The sequence below is a fragment of the Populus alba genome, chromosome 2 (genome assembly GCF_005239225.2).
Source record: "Populus alba chromosome 2, ASM523922v2, whole genome shotgun sequence".
NCBI lineage: Eukaryota > Viridiplantae > Streptophyta > Magnoliopsida > Malpighiales > Salicaceae > Populus > Populus alba.
Window position 1 is genome coordinate 7,087,937 of NC_133285.1, and position 21,734 is coordinate 7,109,670.

At 30.1% G+C, this 21,734-nt stretch overlaps 1 protein-coding gene and 1 pseudogene across 1 annotated transcript; one reads left to right on the plus strand and one right to left on the minus strand.

Moving 5' to 3' along the window:
• Positions 1 to 7,089: 7,089 nt before the first annotated feature.
• Positions 7,090 to 8,844, plus strand: LOC118042252 (metalloendoproteinase 4-MMP-like; annotated as a pseudogene).
• A 6,411-nt stretch (positions 8,845 to 15,255) lies between these two features.
• On the minus strand, positions 15,256 to 16,515 carry LOC118042266 (uncharacterized). Its single transcript, XM_035049880.2, has 2 exons — positions 16,198 to 16,515; positions 15,256 to 15,755 (listed from the first exon to the last, which is right to left on the minus strand). Exons 1-2 carry the CDS (start codon positions 16,293 to 16,295, stop codon positions 15,458 to 15,460), a joined length of 396 nt encoding a protein of 131 aa, XP_034905771.1. The 5' UTR covers positions 16,296 to 16,515; the 3' UTR covers positions 15,256 to 15,457.
• Positions 16,516 to 21,734: the final 5,219 nt, after the last annotated feature.

The window sequence follows — 21,734 nt, forward strand, 5'->3', positions numbered from 1 at the left end:
TTTAATTTTTTAATAAAACACAATTAAAATAAAAATAAAAACTGAATTTCTTTTTAACTGGGCTGGACCCGGCAAAAACATAATTGGAATTGCGATCAAATTCCACAAATGCTATGTTATCATGCGATATCTTTCTAATTTATGTAGTGTTATTTAATATTAATCTATTTTTTCAAGTAAAACACAATTTTTTAATCATGTACCATTCGATCAAAAATCATGCAATAAAATTAGATAAAATTTTGTTTTCAAACAACACAATGTGTGTGGTTGCGGGTGAACTCCACTTTTATTAATGTATGGTGATCAGAACAAATATTATGAGGATCGGAAGGAATTTGTTGAGCACATAAATTCATTAGTAATCGTGACTGGATCATTCAATAATACATTGTAAGTAGATGAATATTAAATTTTTAAAATTTTTTTTTTTTTTTTTTTAGTATTATAAGGGATTAAATTAATAACCTGATATTTTACCTGACTTCCTTATAATGAGTCTCGATCTCTATTGAGCTTCTATAAAGGATATTCTCTATCTTGATGCGATAAAAGATACAAAATATAATTTAGAGTATGTTTGAGAATGCGACATTATAAATTCTATTTCTTTAAATTTAATTTTTTTTTAAATTATTATTTTTAGATTATTTTAATATATTAGTATAAAAAATGATTTTAAAAAAATATAAAAAATATAATTTTAATTTTTTAAATAAAAAATATTTTAAAACATAACTGCTCCTACCATCCCAATGACACCCTTAATCACTTTAATCACCATTCCGAAAAGACTTTCCTTTTCTGCAAGCTTAGGAATTGAAAACTCAGCTGGTAGATTTATACAAAATAAGATTTCAACCATTTTTTATTGCAGAACTTCACACTCGATTTTTAATGTCAAACCATAATTAAAAAAAAAAAAAGTATTCACTTTTCATTTTAATCAGAGGGATGTGGTGTAATTTGAGCTTACTAATTTTTCAAATAAAAAAACACTGATATCATATTAAACTTGATAGTATAAAGTTGAACAACGAAAAAGAATTATGAAATAAAAGGTAAAGAAGAGAGAATACGAGAGTATTCTTATCAGAAGGATTGCTTGCTGGAAAAGAGGAGAAGTGCCCAGGAAGCTCCATCAAAGCCGAGGCAAGATGGGGGGGCCTACCTCTTTTTATTGCATCGATCAGTGAACTCATAAAAGAAAACAAACTGGGCGTTGATTTTTCTGTACCAGATGGATCTGACGATCATAATGGGCCCATCTTCTTCTAGCACTATTATATGATCACCATGAAGGAAGGCTGCCTCCATGATTTTTCTCCAGGCTGGTCCCTTACCGGTTCTTCCCCTGTATGGAGGCGAGAGGAAAATCGGTGCCCAGACCACGTGAATTCTGTTGATGAGATGCCAGACTGTTTTTATTGAAGTCAACCAGTGAGTTGTACGGTCATGATTGATTGATTAAAAGTATGGTCAGATTTTCAGGAAAAAAAAAAAAAAAACTACAGCCACTGTGTGCACTCTATTTATGCATGCCGTTGCTTGTGTATTTTCTTGCAGCGCGCATCAATAATAATAATAATAATAATAAAAAGATAAGATGTGATGGATATTTTTTAGATAAATTTCTTTAAAATATGAAAAAGATGGAAAATATATTTACTGTTATGCCTTGTTTGTTTCCAGGAATCTATTTTCCTAGAAACCATTTTCTCCACTTTCCCATGTTTGGCAAGCACAAGGAAAATAGGTCAAAGGAAACTCAATTCCAGTCAACAGGAAAAATAAAACGTGAGAGCAGGAAAGTGTTTTCCTTCCTTTATTCTAAGAAAAACACTTTCCTTTTTTTTATTAACAAAAAGTCTCCCTGTCCCAACAAAACCATGCTCCCATTCTCTGTTTATTTATCACTTATAAGCCGGGTATTTCACTGCAACCATAAGTTCCCATTCTCTGTTAATTTCACTGAACCAAAAGCTCCCATACTCTATAAACCGAAACCCATGGGAAGGCAACCCATGGAACCACAGCAAACCGAACCCCTTGGAAAAATCAAACACAACAAACCCAAAATTGAACCTAGAAACCAAACACAGACCTATACACATACACGATAAAATTATTTCCTTTCGCCATTGTTGCTATAACAGGAAAGAATTACCACTATCACAGCAAGGAATCATCATTTTTTTCTCAAGCCGAAGGCGCCCTTCGGGTCCGTTTCCTTCCCAATCTCTTCGCTAGGCAACCCATCCATAGAAAACCACAACCCCTTTATTTTTCCCATAAACCAAACACTGCAAACCCATACACAACAACCCATACACAGCAAAACGGTACCCATTTTTCCCAGAAATCGGGTTTTCTGTGTTTTTTTCACAGAAACCAAACAAAACAATTTGTTTGGTTTCTGTGAATGTTTTGTTTGGTTTCTGTGAAAAAAACATAGAAAACCCATGCTCTGTTTCCCCACCCGATGTGATTTTCCTTCTCTGTTGCTGATACGTGTTTCCTATGTTTTGTGCATTTCATGTGCTTTGTTGGCGTGATGTGTGTGCGTTGATGATGTTGTGTTGGTGATGAAAGGGGAAATTGATTTCGGTAGAATTCTTAACTGTGAAGAGGCTGAATGATGTTGATGATGCTGCACAATAGATTGTTTTGGGTAGAAAATAGAAATAGGCAGTGGTTCATCAGGGGGGAATTGATTTCGGTAGAATTGTTTTGCTGCACATTAGATTGTTTTATCAGTAGTTATAAGCCGGATATTAATTAATTAAGGCATTACTGAATGGTAGATGATGTTGCACAGTAGAGTGGTTTGGGTAGAATCAGTGGTTCCTTATTTGGTTATAAGTCGGGTATTAATTAATTAGAAGGCATTATTGAATAGCTGATGATGCTGCACAATAATTGAGAACCGATAGTGGTTAAGCCGGGTATTAATTAATTAGAAGGCATTAATGAACGGCTGATGATGTTGCACAATAATTGTTCAAGAATTGATATGGGTAGAAATATTAGACAATGAAATATTATGTGCGTTGATGATGATGATTATATACAGTTAAAAAAATGAAATGATTTTGGTAGAAAACTTGAGTCCTTTAATATTTTTATACAGAATTCATCAATAAATAATTGTATTGTTTGTTATGGGAAACAAAATTCATTATATAATTATTCTTCATACCAAAAAAAAAACCCAAAAATATAACTCTTACCATAAACTAATTTGGTTTTCTTCATATGAAAAAAAAAAAAATTATTTTAAGCCTTAAAAAAAATAACTTATTGTAAGTGATTAAATATTTTATATATATTAGATAAACTTTAAAAAAAATATTAATTCATTAATAAATTATTTTCCAGTTAATTTTCCATAACATAAACAAATACTGGAAAATGTTTTTCAATTCATTTTCCATAATACTGCCAAACATCGGAAAATACTTTTCCAGAATTCACTTTCCAAAGGGAAACAACTTTCCCGGAATTCACTTTAAAAAAAAAAAACAACTTTCCTGTAAATAAACAGAGCATTAGAAATAAATTGTTTGTAATCCAAGCAAGGTGAGATTTAGTCTCGGGTCATGAAAAATAAATTGGGTTCGTTAGAAATAAAAAAAGGAGATTTGGGTTTTATCCGAAACTGTTGTTTGAATTTTAGAATCGGACCGTTTTGTATAGACAGCTGTCCGTAGTCTGATCCATATTTTCTCTGGGTTTGAAATAACCACCAGCCCATTCCAGGCAAGATTCTGGAGGCCCATCCTAGCCCAAAATCTTACTTTCCTATCTTTTGAGACCAAAATCCAGCACATAGATCATAGATGCGTCAATTCTTCAAATGAAATTGGTTTCAGTTTCAATTCACCATGTTGGATTTGGTGGCTCCTTTGTTCGCTTCATCTGGGCTCTTCCTCCTCCTCCTCCTCTTCTTCTTGCTGCTGCTGCTGTTGTCGTCGTCGTCGTCGTCGAGGAACTCAGTTCAATCCTTGAGTGGAGGTCAATAAAACGCCGGAGGAAACGTAACGTGTGAAACGTCTTACGTGTGAAACGAGACGTAATCAAGTCACATAATTTATATCAAGCAAAGCACAATCGTCTTTAATTGATGGAGCTAGTATGGATTAATGAAGTAAGGAGGGTGAGCTGATGATGATGATGATTCGTAATTTACGTTGCAAAGCATTGTTTAACCCGCAGGCAATTTTAACTTAAATGATGTAGCTGCACAGTTAATTAATGGTGCTTTCCCCTTACAAACTAAACAATCAAATTACAGATACAATGAAATTAAATTTAAGTTAAAAAAAAATCAATCTTCTAGTGAATTTGCCGTAATTCCAGAGAGAACATGGTAGATTGTAATAGTATTTCATATAATTTTCTCTCTCTCTTTTTTTTCTATTGATTTATTTTTTTATCACTTAACCTTCTTCTTCTTTTTTTTTCTTTTTTTTTCAATTTACTCTTTTAATATTTTATTGATTGGGAAATGGACTTGATGATTTGCTTTGACCATGCCTTGGTACGAGGATCTCACAATATCAAGAAGAAATTTTATCTCTTGGTTTATCCTCGGTTTGAAAAAAATAAAATTTAATTATATTAATTTAAAAAGGTTGAAATTTATTGAAAATAAAAGAATTGAAAAACCAATAGCTAAAATAGGAGAAGTGGCAAAGTGGAAGGACCTTTTTAAAATAAATAAAACTCCCCTTTAATGAGAGTGAGTTTTGAAAAAACAAATCAAATGCACCAAAATCACGTTGTTTTGGTGCATGACTAAAAAAGAGCTCTTCTTCTTCCTTGGTCATTTGTGCATGCTAGTTTTTTGTTCATTTTCTTAAAGAGGCATTTTGACTTTTGTTTCTCTTACCCATGCCACCCACAAATGCTAAATAAGACATCAATCTCCTCATATGCATGTCTAAATTTAATGAAGAGAGGGTGAATGACATATTATTCATTAGCTTACATCTATATTTTAGACAGTTTTGATTAATCAAGTTGGAAACTTTAAAGGTGTTAATGTGGAGATATAAATTTCCAAATTAAGCAATGCTAAATTCAAATGAAATGTGTGCACCCACTTTTACAAACTTTAGGTGGTTTCAGGCGATTATGACATTAAAATTGCTTCGATGAGGCCTCAAATATGGGCAACTCAGTCAGCCTCGACAATGCAACTATCATGCCAAAAATGATTTGGTTTTCGTGTGTTCACATATAACGGCTCCTCAATGAGTTCTTATCAAGGGTTCACAATACTCCTTTCAAGATCAAGAGGTGAAAAATGAATTCAAGACATTCTAAAACCCTATAAATGCCCCTTTTAAGATCGAGAAAAGGGGCTAGAAAAAAAAAGAAGAAAAAGATAAGAAATAAAAGAGAAATATCAATAAGAAATATAATGGTAAGGGTCCAAAAGTGTAAACAAAATTTTTCTTAAGTTTTGTAAGTTTCTGAGAGACAAAATTTTTCAAAGGAAAGCCAATAGAGAATAGTTGTTTTAGGTAAATAAATTTTTTTATTTGTTTTGGCTTGCATTCGTAGTTACAAGCATAAAAAAAAGGTTTGAAATGATTAACAAATGATGTTGCATTCACCTTTTTGTTGATGTGATTTTTTTTTTAATGAAGTTATTTTAATTTTTTTTTATGTTTATGATGTATTATAGTTGTTGTCTAAGGTTTCTTTTTTATATATTGTTTTAACTTTGGTTTAACTTAAGCCATGCATGTTAAAGCAAGAGTGTTTTACCTTGCATTTGCTAGGTCTGTTCATGCACAAAGTAAGTTCATAAAACCAAATTTAAATCCATGTTGTATGAACATATTGTTTGTTTTATATTTATATATTTTTTTTTAAGATTTGACACCTCTTGCTTGATTTTTGTGTTTTGATATTTTTTTGTTAGTTTTTTGGATTCAAACATGTTTGTGAAGGATATTTTAACTTGCTGAATAAAAAAAGAAGCATGTTTTAGAAGCAAAAAATGCCTATTTTATAGCTTGGTAATAGTTGCCTCATGGCTAGGTTTTTTTTATTGGGTTTTGGACAATGTTCTTCATGTTCTTAGGAAGAACATTTTACCTTAGACACTTGATTTGAATCAATGTTAGTCCATTTCTTTACACAGAACCCTTCCTTATACATGATTGAGTAATACTTTAGTGTTTATTTGTATCAATAACATGTTTATAATGATTTTTAATTCTAAAGTTTCAGTTTTGAATCGAAATCTATTTTGTCCAAATCGTGATGATTTAATGATAATCAAAGTGAATGAATCCTTAATTCTTGATCATAGAATGATTTACAACCTTTATGTGCTTTTGATTTAATGAAATTTGGTCTATATTTGAGTTCATGTTTTTGGGTTCATTTTTGGTGTTCTTTGTGTTATTCATTTTTTAGGTATTTGATCCATTTTGTTCAAGATTTTTTGAGTATTTATTTATTTTAGGTGTTTAATCTATTTGGTTTTTTCTTTAGTTTTATTTTTGTGTGGTTTTTTGGGTCAAACCAAAATTTTTGGTTTGGTTTATGGTCGAATAAAAAATTTTCAGGCCAACCCGGTCGAGTTAGGTGTGTGTTTCTTTTTTCTCACATATGGCTAAAAATCCTAAAGTTATTTAAGCATTTTTCTTTTAAAAAATCTAAAATACTTCGACATGTTTTGTTTTTTTTTTTAAATATTGCCTAAATTTTACAACAAGTTTGTAAATTTTCAAAAGATTTTGGTCTACTTTTCAAAAATTAAAAAAAAATTATTTTTGTTTATTTTAATATGTGAGATTATAAACTTATACGTAAGACATATTACTAATATTAAATAAAAAGATAATTTATTTTTTTGACATTAGCACAATTAGGTTTTTAATATGGTAAGATAAGGATTTTTTTACTAAAAATAACTATTTTTAACAATTAAAAAACACAATCATTTCTTAGTGTATATCAAACAAATAAATATAGCATATCTCAAATAAGGTGTATTAAGTATGTTTTTTCTATGTATAGATAAAAAACAAGAATTGATTTTCTTTTATACTCGCATTATTCCCGACTAACATGATTCAAAAACATAATCGGTGCAACGCCGCACAAGTGAGGGTACAAAGTCCCCAACATCAACTGATTACCTTACCAAGCTTCTGTATTTTATTTTCCCCACCTTTCTTCCCCCCTACTAGACACCATGCACCGCCGCCCGACCGACGTCTACATTCACCACCACGCCTGCAAAAGAAGCTGTAACTGTCAAAGATGTCAGCTATACTTTGCAAAACTTTGCGAGCTTCCTCGGTGCAAAAAAAAACACAGCCATGTCAATGGAATATCGGAGCTGAAAAGATACTTCCATCATTTTGGCCACCTCCCATCACAAGTTCTCGAACATAACAGATATATTCGATGCCCGGTTTGAAGCAGCGATTGTTCGATATCAGGCTAAACTAGGCCTTCAAATCACTGGTAAGCTTGATTTTGACACCCTAAATCAAATAATGGCGCACCAACGTGCGGCGTGCCTGATAATATAATGTTTCATAAATTTCACGCATCTAGACATTAGGTGTATTGTCCTGGAAAACCTCGGTGGACGCGTAGCATATATACCGATGGCTTTGACATACTCATTCTCTAAAGTGAATTTGATCAAGTCATTGCGTTTTCGGATGTCAAAGAAGTGTTTAAAAGTGCTTTTGCAAAATGGGGATCGGTGATACCAGTGAGTTTTGTGCAGACAGATGATTATGTTTTCGCTGATATTAAAACAGGGTTCTATAGTGAAGATCATGGTGACGGAGAACCATTTGATGGGGTTTCAGGAGTTTTGGCTCATTCCTTTTCACCTGAAAGTGGGAAATTTCATCTTGATGTAGACGAAACAGGGGCCATTGATTTTGGTTAGGAGAAGTCAAAGGTAGCTGTAGATCTGGAATCAGTGGTTGTCCATGAAATTGGTCATTTGTTAGGATTGGCCCACGCTTCTGTTGAAGAGGCTGTCATGCACCCTAGTTTGGAACCTGGAAAAAAGAAGTTGCATTTGACCATTGATGATATACAAGGAGTGCAAGCTCTTTACGGATCAAACCCTAATTTCACACTTGGGTATTTATTAGAGTCTGATTTTTCTACCAACCATGCTGTTGATTTAATTAGAATCAAATTATCTAAGTGGTGGGTCACAGTGATTATGGCATTGATGATGAGTTTAGGCGATTTTTATTTATTTTATTTTTTTGTAATGGTCAATATTATAGTGGCAGGAGCTTATAAATAGACCATTCACACTTAAATTAGCTTTCCAATATTCTTAGGGACCATAGACGGGGCCTTGATTACACCACAGAAATCTGATCCAATATCATGTCAGATGATGTCACATGATTTTATCTACTAAACTAACTTGCCACAGCGCCCCTCGTCTTCTTCTTCTTCTTCTATATTTTTTTTTTTTTAAAAATTTGGTGTTAACCTTGTTGTACGAGGGACATATGCACATCCATGGATAATTGCAATTTGTAATTTTATCCGATGATCACATCAACAATATATATATGGTGGATTTGTTTGAATTGATCCCATAAAAAAGGCACTTGAACACCTAAAAAACCAACTTGAGGTCAATTTTCCTTTTTCAAATACAATCAATCTCATCACTTTTGGTTTATGAAGAAAGAAAACATCTTATCTTGTAAGATTTCAGTTGGTTTATTCTCAGCCAGATTATACATCATATTTGTCTCTGGTCTTGGGATCCCCTAACAAAGTTGTTGTTTCTATCCCAAATGCTAGCTCCAAGGTGACTAGGTAACTAGGATGATCGAATATAGATGTCATATATGCATGCCTAGCCAATTTCTTAAACTACAAAAATTGGGTTGATCAATTGCAAAAGGGATGGATGCTAGCAAATTCAGTTGGTTGATAAAGTTATTAAATCCAATTAAGTTGCTTGCTTTAAATTGAAGACCATGATCTTGTCTACACAATATAATTAATGAATGATTTTTATTTTATTTTTTCATTAACATGGGTGTCCGGACTAACTTGCGTACTTCGACTAATCCCACGAGTCTTGAAGTTAACGACCATGTAAATCTTCAGTAGCTCTAAAGTTTGTGAGATTCAAATTAGTGATTTTTAAAAAACCTAAAATCTAACCAGTTAAACTATATCTTTTAAGATTATTTTCTATTTTGTATGCATTCAGGTGAATGGTTATGAATCCTCTTAAAAGAAAAAAAAAAAAAAACAATGGGTAAATTTGTAGAACATCACTAGCTAGTTCGTTCTTAAGAAGGAAAAAAAAGAACATGAAATAAAATCCTCATTTTTCAGTTTTGAAATCCGACAATTTTTTTTTTTACCTTCTAATATTAAAATATGGAAAAGCAACATAACTATCAAATCTCAGAAAAATTTTCAAATTAGATTTTAGCATGCGTATCTTCTATATTTTTAATCCCTCCAAATTTTAAATCAATTTTTTTTTATTTTTTCACAATTTTTAAAAAATATTTTTTATTTAAAATGAAAAAAATATTTTTCTAGAAATTAAATAAATTTTTTTTAACTGTAAAATATTTTTTATTAACCAACTATTTAAATAATAAATAAACACCAAAAAATTTAAAAAATAATATTGATGAAACAACTTTCTTGGTGGGTTCAAACTTTCTGTTTTGGCAAACGGTCTCCTATCTTACATCATGTGAATCACATGGACGAAGCTACTAATGATGAAAAACTCCTTGCGTAGAGGACTTGAATTCTTTATAATCTCCAATACCAGGTAAGACGGTGAAAATAAAGGGAACATCCACTGGTTTTCAACTTGAAAAAGAGCTCAACTCTTTTTATGTCACCTATGAAAATTTATTTTGTTTTACATGTTCATTCAATCTGGAAATTAAGAAAATTCCCATACTCTCTACATGTTTTACATGTGTTTTTTCTATTACCCTTGACCCACTCCACCAAATATGCCTAAAAACCAAACAGAAATAGCAATTCTCTCTTCAATTAAAAGAGAATTCACCGCAGAAAAAGAGGGTAAATGCCTTGATTTATTATGTATTGAAATAGTAAATTTATTATTGTTTTCTTTTAAAAAAACTAATATATTTATTATGGGTAATTGAGACTTTTCACTTGATTTATTGGTCATTTTAGATTTGCTTGGAGCATATTGGTCTTTTCAAAAACAATTGCACAATATAATTACTTATTTACTCTTAAAAGCAAAAAAAAATATTATTGATCTTGGGTCGAGAATCTTTTTTATATTTTTAAGAATAATGTAATGACTTAAATGCCCTCAAAAAGTAATTTTATTTGGCTTATATTAAGAGGTATTTTTGTATTTTCACACATGTTTTTTTTGTTGTTATCATGTTGGTTTATGAGTGATTTTTTAATTTAATAAAAATTAATATTATTAAGGAAAAAAGTTGTAAATACCCTAGTCAGTACGTGGGCAGCCTCGAGCCTTTTAGAGGGCGTATTCGAGGCTGTTCGGTGACCAGACACTACCTTTTGTAGTGACTTTTTAATCATTTCATTATCCCCTCCATGATGAGATGACGTGTATGGCCAAATTCTGTCATGTTTGGCATCAACAACCTCTTTTTTTTTTTTTGTTTTTTTTTTTCTCTTTTCTCCTTAATTTTCATGTTTGTCCCTTTAAAATTTCAAAACAACCCTTCAAATTTGATCCATATTTTTTTATTACTATTTTTTTTTTAAATAATTTGTAAATTTAGAATTCCCTTTCAATTTCCTTTCCTGTTTAATTTTTTTCATCTTTTAAATTTGGTCCCTATGCTTTTGAATGCTATTTGTTTTATTTGAGATAATTTTTTAAATTTATTTTTTTACAATTTCATCCTCCTTAAGTTTTTTTTTCATATCAAATTTGATTCATATTATTTGATTGCTTATAATTTGGGAATTTTTTAAAACTGATTTTTTTTTTAATTTCATCATTCAACATTAAATTATTTGGGAATTAAGTTTTTTGATTTAGCTCGAGTATAATATTTCATGAGTTATGAATATTAGAGATTAACCCAAGTTTAGGAGGTTCATCGGGGTTTGCTTGAATTTTTTTTTCCTTTTTTAAGCTCATGTTTCTTTCAGTTTTAGACTTCAACATTTATTCAATTAATATTAGGCTTTGTTTTTTATTTATTTTCTTCTATATTATTTTTTCACTAATTTAAAAAATAACTTGGATTATCTTGGTTCTTTTAGTATTGTTCTTTATTGAATTTACCTTGGTAATTTTTTAAAATTAATATTTTTTTTAATTTCATACTTCAACATTAGATTGGTTGAGAATTAATTTTTTTTTTCAATTCCTTTCTTCAAGTTGGAGTTTTTTTTTATATATATATATTAGGCTTCATGATTTTCTTCAATTTTTTTTTTGTTTATTTTCATCTCATCACTTATATCGCAAGTTTGGTGTATTAGCCTCGGTTAACCTTTTTTTTAATATAATATTTGTTGCATTTCGACCTTCGACATTGGGTTGTTTTGGAGTTGAACTTCGTAATCTTTTATGAATTGCCTTCTATTAGATTATTTCATTTGCATGATCTGGGTCGTAGAGTTTAGTTAGCTTGCCCAATTTGCCAGTTGTTTTTTTTTTTAATTGACTTTGTTTCTTAATTTCTTCCCTATATGTTTGATTTGTTTATAATTGGACTTTGATTTTTTTTTTATTAGCTTATCCTGATTTCATGATCTAGCTTATATATTTGACATGCTTTGTTATGTTAGCTCATATTGGTTTTTTTTATCTTTTTTTATTTTTTTTTAATTTGACTGGCTAGAATCTTAACTTCATTATTTTTTTTGTTTCGATAACTATTTTTTTTTCCCAGGTTCTCATGTTTCTTTTTTTTTTTTTGTTTAAATTGATCCATTAACTGTTGTTATTTGTTCTTTTATTATTTGGTTAGATTATAACTGTTTTTTTTCTCGGATCTCTATCTCAAGTTGTGTTTTTTATTTTTAAAAAATAACTTGCATCACCGGAACATCTTCTTTTTAACCTATAAAAAAAAATTCTGGCCTGGAGCATACCATGGCCGCGCGCTAACTAGATCAGGTTGGGAGATGTGAGCTGCCCTAGGGGGTATGTTGGTGTTTCAATATTCCATCATAACCTTGTTTGTTAGGAATATAAAGTTTCATACATAAAAAAGTAAGTGCGTAAACTATTCTCATTTTGTTAAATCGCATAATGTTTTTAGTCATTTTCTCATTTTTATTATATGATTGAGTAAAAAGGTGTTTGTATTTTAGCATCTTCATTATTATATTAAAACCATTTCCTCTGCGTTGAGATTTGTTAATCTACCTCAAATTACGTTTGTGTTCTATTGGGTTTCCAAGCTCATTTTCGATATTAAAAACTCCCACAATGTGTGTGTGATATATATACTGTAACATACTACAAGTGAGACGTGTAGCTGAAAATAAGTCATGGCATTTGGCAACAAAAGAGATTCTCACTGTGTATATAAGAATAAGAGACTACGAACTGTGATGCCTAAGATATTCAAATTTCTAAGAAAGGAATCATATTCCTTCATAAATAGCTTTTATGTGGTATTGGAGAACATTGGATTCTTGAAATTAAATTTGATAGTGTTTTTTTATTTTATCTTATTTTTACCATTACTTGATTTGTGCATGTCGTCCCCGTGATACTCTTCTGATTTTTTCGAATGTAGTAAAAGGAACAACATTCTGAGAACAGCCAATTTATCTTATTAAATTGGAATTTTAATATAATTCTCTCAAAAAATAAGAAAATAGCCAATTTAAAATTAAATTCCTAATTATACCAAACACCGGGAGTTTAAATTGGTGAATTTAACTCACTTTTTTCTTAGCCATGGGTAGACGATTAATTATAGACTTCCATTACAAGAAAAGAATAGATGCAGTAGTTAGCCAGTTCTTATCTGCTAGCTATTTAAAAACACAATTTTCACGTTTAAATCTGATATCTACCATATCATAATAAAAGTTTGGCTAAGTTTAGCACGCAATGCACAACTTCAATATTCTTCTACTTATAAAAGTTGTCATAGCTTAGTATTTGTTCTAATTTTAGAAAGTGCTCTAGAGATGATTAAAAATTCTGAAAACGGGAATATAGGCGAAGGAGGACTAAAACGAAAAAAGAAAACTTTAAGCTGGTTATTCAAAGATCAATAATTAAAGCATGAATAATGAAAACCACTTAGCTAGGCCTAAAATTATTGATCTTTCAATATTTTATATTTTGATTATACTTCCTAAGGCCACACACACTTAATTACTTTATTAGGAGTTTGGAGGTGTAGATAATGAAAGCAAGGTTTCAAGGAAAACTCAACCAACCTTGTCCTAGGAAAATGCATTAATCTTGCTTTGAAATATTATCCATTTCCCCATACCAAGAACAAGGGTTTTACTATGTATATATATCTACTATAGATAAACATTTAGGACAGTGAGAATAGGAAATATATAAGCTAAGATATTAATTAGGATGCTTGAGGTAACAAAATAAACAAAACTACGTACGTGTTCCCATTGATAAGATCTGTGCTAGCTTGAGAACATGTATCTCATGTTCTTGTCTAAACAGTTGCTAGTTTTGTCAAAGCAAAAACAATGAAGGTATGGAAGTCAAAACCAAGCAACCATGTGAGCTTGATATTGATGTATGGTTTGGAGTCGAAGAAAAGTGTGGACAGCTACACTGCGTCATCATGCGTTATTTATAGCTTCAAACGAGGTCACATGAAGATCAGACAAGCCATGAGGAATAGAAAGAAGAGGAGATCATGAAAGAAGAAGGAATTGGGGGAAGGAGGGCTGAGAGGTGAGTGTAGCTGACGCAGATAACAGTTTGCATGAATTTCCTTGCACAATCAACCTAAAGGGATCAGGTCTAAAAAAAAGAAAAAAGAAAATAATAGCAAGAGGGGGAGAAAGGGAAAGAGATTTGGTAGATAAAGGTCATCGATTCATTGTCAATTCAGGATCCCCAGTTAGAAGGGGGCTTTTTTGGTTCGTCAGAAATAGCCAAAACAGATACTGTAGAGAAAACCTATCAGTTTGTGTACTTTTTGGAGATATCAAACAGCAACGGGTCAACACAGTACAGTCTTGCAAAGAAATATGGCCACAACCAGTAGCTAGCTACTTGAGCTCTTCTTTCCCTTTCTCCTGTGCTCAGGGCAGCGGAGAGCCAAAAAAAAAAAACAAGTAATTTAGCTTTTTACTTATTTATTTTGCAGCGTCAATAGTATAGCTATATGAAAAGTTAAATTGTTTTTTCAAAAATCATTCCTCCTTGTGTAACAAAATATTAAAAAACATTATTTGAGTCATTCTTATATGCTTATTATTAAAATATAAAAATATAAAATGAATTATTTAAAGATTTCTTGTTTTATGGTTTTTCTTTAAAAAGCTAAATATATTAAAATACAAATAGATACGTTAAAATGATTTTTTTCAATTATAGTGTGCCATGAACTGTTCAAGAAACTATACCAACAATTTGAATGAGTTTTGTTATTAGAGATGCTCTAATTATAAATCATTTTTTCCTCAGAAAGCATTAAACTTTTATTTATTTCTAAAACCATACACTGTAAATTTTTTTCCACTCAGAGAGTTATGTTTCTTTTTCGGCTTAAAGTTTATTTCGGCCAACAATAATAGAGGGCCTAGCTATTAAAGGCCTTCAATGAATCTGTAAAAGCTTGCAGGGTTTAGGTACTATGAATTCTTTGGCCTCAAGGAATACATCCAAGTGCATTCAATACCTGCTTAAGAGACTCGACAAAGCAAATGAGAAGGTGCAACACCTCCCAAGAACACTGCAGCTACTATAACAGAGACAAACTCCACACGAAAAAGACTCTCAATATCGCCAAAACCCTTCCAACTAGCCAGCTAGGTCACTTAAAGAACACACCCATGTGTAAAAAAAAATATATATATATATATATATTCACTTGACACACACAACTGATGTATTGTACCTTCATCCTTATCCAACAGTTTTTCTTACTTATTTAATTATGTGTTTAATATATATATATTAAGAAACCTAGTTGATTACATGGAGCAATTTCTTTCTAGGCAAGGATCCGTGTCGCAAATTAAACAGATACAGATCACGAGCACCAAAGGAATTGTACAGATTAAAGAAGAAGAAGAAGAAGAAGAAGAAGAGCTTAAGAATTTGTGCCACCGATCATTCTAGAAAATTTTACATTATTTTATTAACAACTTACTGAAAACATGGCACAAATTTAGAAAGAACACTTAAAAGATAACCAACTTACAATTGATTAGCTTTCTTCCAATCTATCAACACAAAACTAAAGTGGAACTGTACTTTCGACACTCTTTTCTTCTAACACATGACATCCTTGAGAAGCTTGTACCTGCGTGTAGAAGGCCTTGGAGAAGGAATCCCACTTGGGTTCTTTCCCTTTTGATCACTACTGGTTGTGCTATTCTCTTCGCGATCATGTTGTTTGATTTTGTGATCACCTGTATACTCTGAACGTTTTGTGACTACTATTCCACCATCATGTCCAGCTCCTGATTTCTTTGAAGAGTTTCCATGTCTTGCATTTCTCTCTTCACTTTGACACCAATCACACAGTTCAATTGGCTCCGAAAATTCGCTGTAGTAGTTGCTACAATACCTATATTTTAAGCAACAAAAAAAACTCAAAATCAAGATTTTAGCGTATGCTAACATGACGGGATATGGTATATACATGATTATAATGATGAGGTGGCATTGGTGGTTGGTGGGTATGGCCATGCCATGGAAATCCATTTTTCCTTTCCGGCCCAGTACACGAGAAGACTGTAACCCAAATCGAATATATAGGATTGAGAGGGTGCCCTTAATCTCAGTATACAGAAAAAGGAATACCACCCCAGTCATAAAACCACAACTTGCCTGAGAAAATCAATCCTTGGATGAGAAAGAGATGGATGGATCAGTTATGGGAACCTGTGCAAGTTGATGATGCAAGGAATGTGATATGTTTGGACATGTATGATCGTGTGTGTGATGCCATGATGGTGATGAATTAGGAGGCGTAGCTTAAAAAGGCAAGAAAAGAAAGAAAGCATTACGAGTGTTGAAAGCGGTTGCGGCATTTGTTGCAGCGGAAGAGTTTGTCAGGAAAACCAACATCGCCGCACATGCAACATACAGTTTGAAGATCCACCATTGATCAAGCTTCGATATGACTGGAAAAGAGAACCCAAGAAAGGAAAACAAAGAGAGAGACAACTACAATAAACACAAAGAGAGGCGAGAGCTGTAGTTTTTGAGTCGGTGTGTGAATCCCACAGAAAGAAACCAAATGATAAATTACAGAAGAAGAGGGCGAGAAAAGAAATATCTATACAGGTAGACCACAGGTTGCTTGCAGTCGTTTTCAGTTAGGAGTGAGAGGGAGAGAGGGGAGAGAGAGAGAGAGAGTAGTGAACCTTAAAATTTAAGATGAGAAAATGACAATTGTGTCCCGCTCTGAGTTTGCCAGCTTTTAATTTCACCCATTCTTTTTTTCTTTCCCTTTCTTTTGTCTTCTTCTGTTTATGCTTCACCTTTTGATAATTGCCGGTTATAATTTCTACCACGCGCTTTCTCGCGTGGTGTTCCATTAACCAACAAACTAGTGTAGAATCTTTTCTTGTCCTAGTTTTAGCTAATAAACACCCATTCTATTTGCATTTTTTTCTACTCAATTTAAATGATAAAAAAAAATCATCTTAAAATAATATATATATATATATATATATATACGGAGTGTATGTATTTGAAATTCTTAATGGTAATTGACTTTAAAAAAATGTTACAAATTTATTAAATAATTTGACTTTTTATTTTTTAAAAAAGAAAAACTCAAATGATAAAAACTAAGAGTGCAAGTGAAATATAATATAACCTCTCTATATATATACTTATAAATTGACTTTAAAAAAATGTTACAAATTTATTAAATAATTTGACTTTTTATTTTTTAAAAAAGAAAAACTCAAATGATAAAAACTAAGAGTGCAAGTGAAATATAATATAACCTCTCTATTAAATTAACTTTTAAACAACTCATAGGACTTTGAAACAGATTTATCTGATATCAAAGACTTTTTTATTTATTTTATGTTCATTAAAAAATTATGCAATATATATCTTAAATGAAAGCTTGTAATATGATATGTTATCAAAATAAAAATAATTACCAAAACATATTATACAAAATTTTCATTCAATTTTTTTTTAAAAAAAAAACCAAAAAACTTTTTTTTAACTTCTCACTATTGTCACATTTCCCGTTTAGTTAGCACCTTGAGACAAAAATTTTCTATTTAGAAAACCTATAAGAATAAAGACAACTGGTCTAAATTAATTGTCATAATTTCCTCCATTTTTACACAAACCAAACAAATTTCCATATATAATTTTAAAACATAAAAAATATTTATATTCACAAAAATTAATAATTTTATATACAAATTCATTATACAATAAAGCTGAATTGTTTGTATAATTTATGTTCTGATTTTTTTTTAATAAAATATATGATCTCTTATGTGCACAAAAATTAATAATTTTAAAATCTTTGTCAAAATACATACCAATACCAAGCTTCATTAAATCCTAATTTTTTTTTTTTTTTTTTTAATTTCTTTCATAGTTAGTTATGTTCTACATAAATTTATTTCTATGACACCTCTTATTATTATATTCTTTTAAATTGAATAAATGATAAAACCATTTTGTTTTTTAATTTTTATTTTACTTAACTTGGTCAAATATGACCTACATAAGAATGTGAAATAAATATTTATTAGCTTTTAAAGTTAAAAACACTCAAATGATAGTTTTTAAAATTAAAAATATATATAAATAAATAAAATACATAAACTCAAATAAAAAAACTAAAATTATAGAGATTCATTACAAATTAAATGAAATAGAGCAACTAGCTAGCTTATAATGGATTCACCCTCACTTCTAGAAGGCCACCTATTGCTTTGTTTTTTGGCTATACACATCATGGTTTTTATCGCGGTCTACAAACTTTTTTGTTAGCATCCATTGCCTCTATATGCATTAATTATCTTTTTATTTTTATTTTAGTCGCTGCCCTTTCTTTTGGGATGTTAAAGAAGACTCATGCTAGCTACAAAGCAAAAGAAGATTCATATTAGCATAGCAAAGCTTGAGTTCAAGTTTTGCGCTTGTTTATTAGAAATAATGTTTATTAACTAAATCTCTAAGTAAAAAAAAATGATCCAGACAACTTATTAATGAAATATATAGTGTGTGAGTTTTTTACTGTAGCATCATACATAATTTATCAGTGATTACTACAGTGAAATTGCCATTTTGTTTTTACGTGGAAAAAAATAAAAGCCTTAATGATAGGGGTAGTTTGATATTTTTAAAAGTTCATTAATTATTTAAAGGTTATTTCAATGCATGTTAGTCCTTTTCAAATCTTTTGCATGTTGAAATAAAGTATTTACCCTAAAGTCAATAAAATCTAAAACCATTGACCAAGAGTTATTAGGTCTTTTCAAAAACTTTAAAGCAATATAAATAATTAGTTACCTCTAAGGTAAAAAAAAAGTAGAGTTTTTGACCAAAGGGTTTTTTTTGCCTTTTCACTTCTTAGAATGTAGTAAAAATACTTTGTTATCCTTAGAAAATACAAAAAAAAAAAAAAAAGGCATGCATAGAGGGACATTCCTTTCATGCTAGTTATATATATATATATATATATATATATATATATATATATATATATATATATATATATATATATATATATATATATATATATATTATTTGTAATTCTTGGACCTATGGAGGGCATTTTGGTGTTTTTTAGTTTATAAAATAACTTTTATTTGAAAAAGCTACTAGTTCGTTTTTATTATATGTCAATGCATGGATGACGTCGATTTCATTTAGACAGTGCGTGCAACGCCACCTAATGACCAGACCTGATCTTCCACCATGTTCTTAAAAGCACCAGAATGTCCTCTTTCTAATAATGTGGCATGTGGTGGCAAATGATGAGTGGTTTGTTATTGATGGTTTTTTTTTTCCCTTGTTTTTTTCTCTCTTCCAGAGAAAGTCTGTACATGTCCTTTTTCTTTTGACTTTTTAATTTCAGTCCTTATGTTTTTTATTGCTTAATTTCATCATTGATCATTTTATAAAAGTTTATTATGTTTTCAATTTAGTCTTTAAATTATATTTTGTCATATATATATATATATATATATATTTATATATTTTCCGGTCATTTTTTTCTAATTTTTTTATTTTGCTCTTTTGTTACAGTTTTATTGGTTTTCAATTTCATCATTAAATTAAAGTTTAGTTGTTTTTTTTTATAATTTAACCATCATTCTTTTTATTTATTTTTCCTTTTGTTAAAGTTTTGTTCTTTTCAATTTATCTCCCCAATTATTTTTTGATGCCCTCTAATTTATTTTTTATTTCAATTTTCACTCTCATTCTTTTAATTATAATTTTTTTTTTGTTTGATTTTGTTTCTGATTTCATCATTCGATGTTTGATGTGTTGGAGAGTGGGCTTCGTAATTTTTATGGTGCTTCCAATCTAATTACATGAATAACCAGTTTGGAAAGTTAATGCCCTTCAACATCCTTTTGTCTAATTTTTTATATATAATTTTATCATTCTATATTATTATTTTTTTAAAAGATTGGTTTTATAATTATTTTCAATTTCTTTTCTATCATTTGATCTCAGGTATCATGATTTAGGCCACATATTTTGCAAGCCACTTTTGAATAAAGATTTTTTAAAAAACAATTGTTTAGTTTTTATATAATTTTTGAAGAATGTTTTTATTTTATATAGATGAGCTTTATTTGATAAATAATATTTATTTTAAAATAATATTTTTATTATGTTCATCATTTTATAATGTTGTTTTTTTCCTTTTATTTTATTCAATTAGTTTCATATATGTTTTTATTTTTATTATTTTTTATTGATTTTAATAAATAAATTTAGTATAGATAAACTAGTAAATGTTTACCTCCATCACTTAATTTTTCCATTTTTTTAGTAATTTTTAATGCTGATTAGATACTTGTATAAATAATTTAATTTATTATTTTTATTTTAAGAAAATCTGTGCTGGTTACCTTTATTGGGAGAGAGTAGGAGTGCTATTTTATAATAATAAAATAATAATAATAATAATAATATAATGACACCAAGGTTGAAAGGGAGGGGGAAGGAGGGTAATGAGAAAGAAGAAAGGGTGATTACACGTGCATTTTGGGAGAGTGGATTTGTTTTTCTCGGGAATCAGTACGTGGTGAAAAATGGAACTGAAAGAACAGTTTTTTTTTTTTGAAAAATAAAAAAGGTAATTGGTCAACTTCGTTCCTGGTCTTGCCTGTAACAGAGCATAGGATAAAGGTGTCATTATACCCTTAAAATGAGATGTCTGTAACACCTTATATCGTAAAATAATAGGAAAAATAATAATAAAAAAGCAGCCTCAAGTACGTTTGTTACCATGCTTCGCACTATATTGTGTACGCTGAAATTTGTTTAACTTCTTTCATGCTGAGGCAGCATCTTGTCTTAATTTCCCTTTTTCCTTGTTGGGATTAAAACTTTATTTATACAAACTGATTTATTTCCCATGCTAAGCTGCCGGATAAAGGTTTTTTTTTTTCCAATGCAAAAAGAAATAAGGCATTGTTTTTTTTTTTAACCATCATCAAAGAGCTTTGACCAAAGAGGTTTTTCTGTGAATCAGGTTCGAGCTCTAAGTTTATATGATGCCATTAATAAAATAAATTAAAAATTATATGTATTAATAAATAATAATAAACTTGTTGATATACAATAAGATAAAATAAAGATGTTATTTTTTTAGAAAAAAAAGCTCAATATTTTTTTTTTTGAAATTGAAATTGGTTCTTTAATTGATTTGAGTCAATAGAATTAAATTTTATTTTGTTAAATTAAATATTAATTTAATGACAAATTTTATTTTTAATATTGTGATAGCCTTGCAATGGAGCCAATAAAAAATAAATTCTTACTATGAAAGGACAATTGAGAATAAAAAATTCAAATGACAAAAAAAAAAGGAAGAAATTTATGGTTAATTATTGCAATTCATAATGAAATGTATTTTAATTTAAAACAATGAATCAAAGAAAGAAACGTATCTTATTGAATTCAAGTTAATTAAAAAAAAAAGCAAAAGATTTTAGTTTTCAAAACTCGTTCTGAAGTTGGAACGTTGAGAATCGCGGAGAGAGTATCTCCTCGAGTATGAAGTGAAAAATGTAAGCTAGAGATGAGAGATCTCAACCGCTATAGAAGTCAAGAAAAGGTTCCGAACTCTCAACGAGAGTTCTACTTATTATATGGTCAGGATTAATTAGGACACATGACTATCGTATGATGGAGTACACAGTAGTTAGCGAAAGGAGATAAGCATCAGGTACGTGGGGCCACGGCTCTTACCAACTGCTTTTCGTTTAAATTCACAAAAGAGAGAGACAATCAGTTACTCTCAAGTTACTATAACTTAATTAATTGGATTTCATAACCACTGTGCTGAGAAATTAGTGGTAAGAAACTTTTTGCCGAAATA

Coding starts and splice junctions, on each gene's coding strand:
- LOC118042266 (XM_035049880.2), bottom strand. CDS start 16,295: ATGGTGGATCTTCAAACTGTATGTTGCATGTGCGGCGATGTTGGTTTT. Junction 15,756..16,197: donor CGCAACCGCTTTCAACACTC/GTAATGCTTTCT, acceptor CTTAAAATATAG/GTATTGTAGCAACTACTACA.